This window comes from Priapulus caudatus, unplaced genomic scaffold, assembly GCF_000485595.1.
Source record: "Priapulus caudatus unplaced genomic scaffold, Priapulus_caudatus-5.0.1 Scaffold773, whole genome shotgun sequence".
Taxonomy (NCBI): Eukaryota; Metazoa; Priapulida; class Priapulimorpha; order Priapulimorphida; family Priapulidae; genus Priapulus; species Priapulus caudatus.
Genome location: NW_014577834.1, coordinates 41,801 through 50,945, shown reverse-complemented (window position 1 = coordinate 50,945; position 9,145 = coordinate 41,801). Strand labels below are relative to the sequence as shown.

General features: G+C 42.9%; 1 protein-coding gene across 1 annotated transcript in view; it reads right to left on the bottom strand.

Moving 5' to 3' along the window:
- Positions 1 to 8,047: 8,047 nt before the first annotated feature.
- Positions 8,048 to 9,145, bottom strand: part of LOC106813438 (cuticlin-1-like) — a gene marked incomplete at its 3' end in the record, with an annotated part of 21,839 nt that continues 20,741 nt past the window's right edge. Inside the window, 3 exon segments of the mRNA XM_014817569.1 lie at positions 8,048 to 8,167; positions 8,357 to 8,486; positions 8,884 to 9,037. Coding sequence (XP_014673055.1) covers positions 8,048 to 8,167; positions 8,357 to 8,486; positions 8,884 to 9,037 — 404 coding nt within the window.

Sequence of the window (9,145 nt, the reverse complement as noted above, 5' to 3'; positions counted from 1 at the left end):
ATTCTTTTCGTCATCGGGCGGAACGATACGTCTGGACTCGCGTTTGTTTTTCGTCCGGGCGGACGAGCTTGCGTTTGCGTCGGAAATGGGCTGCGACTGTAACAATCTTATCACCGCGCCCGACCTACGGGTAACTACGGTCATACTGTGGATCTGATCAGTACACACCGTATTACGTGTAGTATTCAAGCAGTTGTCTTCATTTATGCCAGATAGACATCTCTCAAGATGTCAAGTCTTATTGAAATAGTCGAGTCCGAGATTAGGATAAAGACTGTGGGGTGTGGTGAGAGAGGAAGAAAGGAGAGAGAGGAGGATTAAAAGTTTGGGCGCAATCTGGTATGGTCGCGCCTGCTGCAGGTGCATGTATAAGGTATGGCATTACCGCACGTGATATAGCTAATATTGATATATCGTTCACAGATAGTAGGTGCTTTGTATGTGATTTTTGAATTGTATCTCCTCGTTCGGCGAGCGTACAGTTAGTGCATGCTACAGTCAATGCGGACAGCGGTATATGTGGGTGGGGGGTGGGGGGGGGGGGGGGTTAAAAGCTGTTTAGTATACTGCTGCCAGTGCCGTATGTACTCAGTAGCGGGTGCCGTTGGGGGTTTGTGATCGACGTGCGCATATTGCGGTAGGAATGTCTGTGCGCCACTATATATTATGAATGCCTGCTGTTGGGGGACTATGCTTTCTTAGTGTTGCTGGGGATGGAATAGTGCCGGGCGGCGCTGAGGGCCTTTCCCGTTGCAAAGCATATGAGAGCTTGTGCTCCACAAGCATGTATGTTTTTGTGTATGATATGCATTCTTTCATGCTTTACACCTTTTTTCCTATTTGCCGGTCGATTCGATGTAAACAACGTTCGCACAAAACAACCGCCGTTCGAAACTATTGCGGTGTGCGCCAGCGCGGAGATTCGTGACGTGAACCCAATGGTTATATACAAATGCGCGCGCATAGCGACTTTGCGCGTCATGGCGCGGTAATTGTTGTCAGTGTGTAGAAAATTCCGTCGTCATTCGACGATTATCAATTGTGTGGATTGTCTCTGTGGTATTTTTTCTGTGATGCCACTACTATCTATTCGTATATCATAATTTACTACTGCGGTTTTTTGACTCGTTATTTTATTTATTTCATTTTTGATTTTATGTAGGTGTAATGATAATCAAGTGGAATATTTTTAGCGTGGCTGGTGCATCTACTTTTGCGATGTTTTTACTTCTTATGTTCTCTATTCCGCTTTATTGACTCAGACTACTTATTTTGTATGCGTATATATCTTATACAAGTTGCCCTGGGTCTGCTCTCTTGTTTCCCTTAATAACTCGCACCACATTTCTGAATCGTTGTGTTTAAAAAAGTTTTTGTCGACATGCGGGCTTTACCAAGGTCTCGCCAACCCGTTGTCCGTCTTCGTGCTACCGGTCCTCGCTCTCGCTATGCGCATGCTCATATCTCGCATGAGGCGCGGCACCAGGTGGATGGCTTGTGGCCTTCGTGGCGCTGCGTGGGGCTGCCTTGAGTGTGTCGGTCGATATTATGTAAGGCCGTAACAGCATTGTTTGTCGCTTCTCGTTCTCCTCCGGACCGTGGTTACATGGTCGTAAATCCAGTGCTTAGGTCGTTGTTGAGAACTTTTTTCTTGTCATGCTGGACGCTACCCGTGGAACGTAGGACAGATCTGGCATTGCAATTTCGATGCTAGTATCCCACTGCGTGCGCGCTCTCGCTGCTGACAGGTCTGACTCGGATCTACCTTGCTTCATCTTTGCTGCACCGTCACCCAGCGCCGCCAGGCAATGTATGTATCATTTGGAAAACCTGTGTTGAACCGTGTCGGGCTATTAAGGAACTTTTTTGAGAAATCCCGATTTTAGTAATTTGGTGGTGTAATATTTGCGAATTACGTGATTAAGGTGTGTACGTAGATTCCTGAAATTTTATAGTGCCTATTTTTGTAATTTTTTATCCCCAAAAGTTAGTAACTAAGTTTACTATATCTTAAGTTCACCTGATATAATTGTTTTTACTGGTTAATTTGTCAAAAGCCTTGCCGATGTTGAATTGTGTTACTTAACACTATTTGACCCAATCTGGATCCCGTCACTCGTTGCTGCTGTGTTGCCCTGTGTGACTCATGATGTCATCGTGTGATAATTGTTGCATCATGCGACGGTATTATCGGTCTGCCCACGCGTGGTGCGAATAGGGACAGGTTTATGTTGTCTGATTCTGTGTATGCATAATGTGTATGCTAGATGATATTAGGCAAAGTTGATTAATATTGTTCATGTGTTATTTTGTTGAAAATTATTATGTTACACTGCGAAATGTGAGCTTATTTGTGAGTTTTTTTAATTTTTGCCAAGCATGTTAGAGCCTAGAGGCCGCGCGATAGCGGTTTACTCGTGAATACTCTCGCGCGTCGCATGAGTGTAGCTTAGGCGATACAATGGTGCGGCAGACCAGCTGCAATTCGGAAGCGACCCTGATAGTGAGAAAAAAGTCGCGTAGATGGACTATCTCTGAAGTTTACAACATGCGATCTCAAACACTCCGCTTAGTTTCAGGAAGTTTCTGGTGCACATGATTTTGCCAATGGCTGTTACGCAAATGTTCGCCTTATCGGCTAGGCTGCGTTGGCGCAACCCAATAATTTTCGAATTCTGGCGGGTTGTTGTTGATCGAGACGTTGGTTAGATCGAATGACGGCAATTAGGAGTATAAAGTAGGTTTATGGATGAAGTAATGAAACGCTCCTTGTATTTTTCATATTTTTATTTTGTACATACAAATTTATTGCTGTGGTGCTTCGAATTTTCCGTGGTAGAATCTAGCGTTACGTCGGTGAGATAACTCTCGACAGTCCATGGGACACGGGATATACCTTCGCAAAGCGTGCGTTAAGGCGGTTCTGAATTTTTGTATTTATTATTGATCTTCCGATCTTCTGAGTTATTTCGACTTTATTTATCTTCATACTACTATCGATTGTGCCTCTAGCCGCTTGCTCAACGGTGTGCATCCTGCTTTTTGTGGTTTCCGCTCGTAATAAGCTCGCTGCGCTGATTGCGGCCGCGCGGTGAAGGTATGATCTCACACCTGTCAAAATGAGTAGCTGTCACTCGTGTCTGGTCTGTACTAGTGATCTCTGCAATTACTTACTGTACTGTACGTGTACTCTCAGTAACATCAAGTGGGCTTCTCCAATGCGTCGCTGCGGATTCTGTATTTAATCCTTTGTCTCTCTAGTCTTCGATATAGTCCTTGGACTTGGAGCATCTGTTGAGTAATGAGGTTACATGACACAAACTCCACGGCATATCGAAGGGGGGACATGTGTTTCCTGTACGGCTGTTGAATTGCGTCACTTGTTGATTAAGTTGATTTCAAACGTTTTTTGTGTGTATGTTTTCTCGTAGTTAAATTAAAACAACAAATATTGATGTAAATGTTAGTCGTTACTTATATGTGGGTGGTGGTTTTGTAAACTGTTCGTTACGATTGTGCCTTGTGTACAGATGGGCGGCCGTGGCTGTGCCAACCTGTGTTGGTTGGCTGTGTTGTGCAAGTGCCACTAGGTCTGAAAGTAACTGTAGAGAATTGATGAATGACAACTGGTCACGTGTTGTCAAGCTTTCGGTTATTGGCGTGCTGTGCGGCAGCAGCGCCCTTGTCAGCGATGCCATATACATACGGTGTTCCTCGTTAATCAGTTATTTGCGTGTGTGTTTTTTTTTGTTTAATCGTTGAAGGTACAAAAAATTTTCTATGGTTATTTTATTGCGTGCTGCTAATATGTGTATGGGGTTTCTACAGCTATAGGTTATGTATCTGTCCCTGTCAGTGCTATGTCTATGACTCTCTATTTACTGTATTGTATAGGTTCGTATACATGTTTGCAAGTTGTCGCTCGTACGCATTTTCAGATATGGGCGGAGAGGCGTGTTCCTCCTCCGCGCCGTATCATGTGACTTTTGTGGATGAAAGCGGGCATCGGTTGGTTCCGGGTTATCAGGTGCTACTATTTTTATCTGTGTTTCTTTTTTATATCTAGATATTGTGTCTTGGCCAACTCTACGGTATGTAATTGCATGTATTGTGTTGCTACGTATTGTTTGCGTTGTTGATTCGCTTGTGATGAAATTGAGATGATGACGGTTTGTACTATTAGTTATACTATCGTTAGGGTTCTATTCCAGGGTCTGCCGACTGTCCTGGGTCGGTCCGGCTAGGACCCGGAACGCCCTGGTAACTATCTGATATGGTTATGGTTGGGTGAGCGTAGGGTCCTAGATTGTTAGTGGAGTAGGCGAGGTTGGTCGGTATTAGTGTAGTACGGGTTAGTTCTGGCAGTTCCTGTGGGATCTGCGCCTTGGACTAACTGACGTGCATCCTCATATGATGATTGTGATTTATCTCGTTTTAGTGATCGGCGATGCGTTAACAACTCTCCAAACGCAAATGTCTAGTGCGGCCACGTTAAGTGGTCGGACCTTTTTATTATAATCCTGGTGACTCAAACGCTCGATGGCTCGCACGATTCGGCGTTACTGGTTCTGATACCATAACTATATTGCATCAGTTGTGTTGTGATGTGTCTTGGTCGGTGTACGTAAGGTTTAGGAGTATCATCAGAGGACCATAGGAGTGCTAGCTGCTATGCTTGAGACTTCGTCCTAGCGCTCGCTCGCTTCAATTAGTCCCGAATTTTCACCTAACCTGACTTCTGTACCGAGATAACTTCACTCTCGCGCCCGTCTGCTTGTACAATGAGCACCGAGATCTCAGGTGATAGAGTTCATGGGTTGCATGAAGGTCGTCTGCGGTGAAGACTACGCTGCGGGTTCCTATTAGTAAATCGTTTTTTAGTTCCACTGTGTAATAATCGTGTGGCTCCACTGTATCTGTGTCTGGTTTCGGTGGGTTTCATGGTTCCGTCAGAGTTGATGGTTTCATGCAAGGGATGGGGTGTCTATTTTTAACCGTGAGGTGGGTAGCAGTGGGAAACTGTATTTTCTTTTACTGCATTGATCTTGGACGACTAACGCAAGTTGGACACTTCTGTTTTATTATAGTTTTCGTTAGTGTTAGAAATGTCTGATGGAAGGGTAGAAAATTAGAGGCAGGGGGTATGATTTTCGCTAAGTGCGGTTGAATTGGGTAAGAAGTTCGTTAGTCTTCTATATGAGAATGTCGGTATGGACCCGGTTAAACTCATTGTTTTCATGTTAGTGTGTGTAGTTAATTGTTAGATTCAAGGCTAGCAAACAGGACCACATGTATAAGTGTGTAGTCTCGGTGTTGTTGTGCTTATATTGTCGTTGTGCCAGGTTATAATTTTTAGGATTCAGCTTTTATTGTAATAAGTATGTATGTATTGTTATGATGAGTAATTTGGTTCTAATAATTTAAATTTAAAATTTTAAAATAATTGCTTTGCTCGGACAGGTAATCGGCATGAATTGAATAGTTTGTATTTGCCAACGGCCTGTCTATATCACCGTCTCCATCTATGTTTGCCCTCCAGATTGTCGCATTGCGAGCACCCTTTATATTCGGCCGCGTGTGTGCGTTCTGGGTCCCAATTTATGGAGCGTCTACTTCGTAGTCAAGATCAATGTCCACTAGTAATCGGATTAGGTGATGTGTATATACCTCGGTTGCTGGATGTGGGGTGCGAGAGTGTGTGTGTTGATGTGGTTGTTATGCTGAGGTTGTGGGGAGTGGAGTAGAAATTGCTATGCCAGGCTATTCTTGGGGTTTTCTTTGTGTATAAGTATTTACTTCATTGAGTTGTTTCTTATGCAAATTGGCCTCATTGGATTATGAGCGTTCTTTTGTTAGCACTATCTCTAGCATATTGTACTGTTCGCACGTATTAACCTATATCGTATGCTTGCATTTTTTTATTTTTCCAGTTTGTATATGCATTTGGTGTTGATCATCGTCAGGTGGTTTGGGACCCGGTATGTGTTTTCGCCATGCTGATACTATCCGGGGTGCTAAATAGCTTGGGCCCGTCTGTTCTTTATCTAATTTTGCGTGTTAATGGCATGTCATTTTCAGAGTTCAGATGGCTGTATTATGTTTATTTTTGTTATATGTACTATATGGCTAGGAGTGAAATTGTTTGACATGTGTAGTATGCTGTTTATATTGGCCAGGAGATTGGGCATGTCGTGATATATGTGTGTGCTGGGTGGGGGGGGGGGTGCGTTGTCCTGCGATTTATTTATGGTGTCTGTTGTATCCCGATGCAAAATCGATATAGGTCATTGAAATTAACTGAATGAAGTGCGTACAATTCGTTTTCTAATGAGTGTGCTTGTAAGTTTCAGATTAGCTGCCATTGTAGTAACGTTCTGGAAATACTGCATATGGAGTGTTTTTTACTGTGTGATATTGAGTGTGAGTGAATGTCGGGACTCTGGTGAATTGGTTTGAGTTTAGGTGGTAGCGTTCCGCTCGGATTGAGATGTGTTGCCGATACCTTTACAATCGTGTGGATAGCGTAATTGAGAGATTTAGTGCCCTGTCCCACGATTTACGACTCTATTAGAACATTTCGCTGAAATGGGGTGTCTAGCGAGGTCGCTTTGAACGTTTGGTATGTGTGAGCGTTTATAGGCGATCGTTAAGTTAGGATTGCGCGTGTCTTTGAACGAATGAGAGTGTATTTATTGGGATGATACGTGCCACGGCACATGTGTTTTATTGTCCCTCTCTTCTTAAACGCTGTTACAGTTAAAAAAAATTCAAAAGGATTTGAACGTACATCTGTAATCTGGGACGTGTTGACTTCAGGCAACGATCTTCGCGCGGGCTCTAGATTAATGATTCTCAATGTGTTAGATGTTTTTGTGCTGCTCTACGCTACTTTTTTTGTGTTTGCAGTAACAGGGCCTGAATTATCTCTTTCGATTTTTGGCGTCCTCTGCACCGATTCGTGTGATTATGAATTGTCAGTCTTGTGTTCTTTGCTTTCTTTTGATTTTGGGTAGGCAGCCGAACTGCTTAGCGATATGTGATCGGAGGGACATGGAGGATTATATTCTCGTGCCGATAGATTACTATAGATTGTGACGTATGTCGACATATTCAGTCTTACTGTTAGATTACCGACTCATACTATGTATGCATATTCATCCATGCATCTGCTATGCATTTGCTATCGCCCTTTATCGCCATTTTTGGTTGTCTGCGTAGCCTCTGGCTAGATGCTCATGGTTGCTTGCTTGCTGCTGTGCTATGTATGCTTGCTATGCTTGCTTGCTTGCTATTGCTATGCTATGCTATGCTTGCGGGTTGCCTTGCTTATGCGTATGCGTATACTTCGGTAGAGCTTACTATAGGTATACTATTATCTTATGTACGGTATTATCTGGTACTATATATACTATAGTGGGGTCTTTATTCTATATTCGGATACTTCGATACTTCGTCTATACTTACTATTCTTATTATCTTCTTATTTCTAACAAGTAGATTTAGTCAGTGGGTTCGATCGTGTATAGTGACCGGGAGTTCGATGGTCATGTCTGTTCGCATAGATCGGCATGTTATTTTTCCACCTCCCTACCCGCCCTACTGGTGCTCCCCCCGTCATCGAAGTCAGTTGTCGAGTCTGCCCCGCGCTCCGGCACGAGCCGTTGTTCTTAAGCAGCTGATCAGTCGTTTGCTCGTGTGTTGTATTATGCTTATTAACCGAATATAATCATATAAGTATGTTAAATAATGAAAATATAAGCTTTGTGATTTTTCTCTCCATGGCTATGTTTCATAATGCTAACCGTGACAAAAAATTAATCAAGACGGGGGGTACAACAGTGGGGAGAACAGCACATCGTTATAAACACCGTTTCTTTCTCGTGGTTGATATCGATTATGACACAATCATTCATTACATTTTCGATTTAGTTAATATATATATATATATATATATATATATATATATTCAAATTATAATATAAATACTCATACGACATTACATTGTAGACACAGCTTCAGCTTAGTGTAATTGACGATGCTGTCTTACCGAGAGCGAATGCGACCGTGTTCATGCAGATCTTGTTCTCCATTTGCTCCGCCGCTGGCACGGACGCTGTCTTGATGGGGAGACGTGCGAGAGGAAGCTCATTATTTCCGGCCGAACCCACTGCAGAAAAAAAACACAAACTTTAACCAACGCAAAGTTATCTATTTACAACGCTAGATGGCGGGGCGAGCTAATACGATAGTGACGATCTGCGTCTGCAGAGCAACGATGTTCTGCATCTGCCACGGTCTGCGCAGCATTGGATGTATTGAAGATTTAAAGACTGCGGACGACTGGTTGCTTCTTTACCTTGTTCGTCGTCGAAGTCCATGATGATGACGACGTCACGCACGATGAGACGAGGCTCCTCCTCCGTCTCCTCCTGACCGATCGCCTGTCTCTTCCTCCTTCGTGGTCCGAGCACGGTCGCGCACTCCGGCTGCAGAACAACGCATCAGCTATGAACACCATCCACCCAGTTACAGTTAGCCCTCAACACCCCTCCTGCTCCCTCGTACAGGTCCAGCTCAATATGTCTCATTTAAATTACGTGAATCCGAGAAAACCTACGTACTAATGTTTCGATGAGTTCGATAATATATAATATAATATCATATATGTTAAATGTTATGTCCGTCACAATTATATTATATTTATATGTGTTGGTCGTCGTAAAGTAAAACTATCTATAGTTCAGATTTAACGCTAAATAATAGATTATTCGCATAAAAAAATAATAATAATTTCTTCTTCTTCTTCTTCTTCTTCTTCTTATTATTATTATTATTGAAATTATGAATGGCGATGATTGTAGTTGTAGAGTGGTGTACACGTACGATTTCGCAGCGTCCAATGATGCACAGTCTGACGTCACACTGGTAGTAGACCTGTCCACTGGTTGGGAACTTGTGAGCGTTGAACGGACTGTATGTTCTCTTGTTCGCCGGGTCGTAGATCAGGTTGCCGAAAATCTGCTCGTCGACGGCACAGCTACACGTGGAATAATGAGATGTTTGTGTGTTAATTAATTCATCTAATTAATTTATCTAATTAATTCTTCTAATTAATTCTCTTAATTACATTTATACTGCTACATAT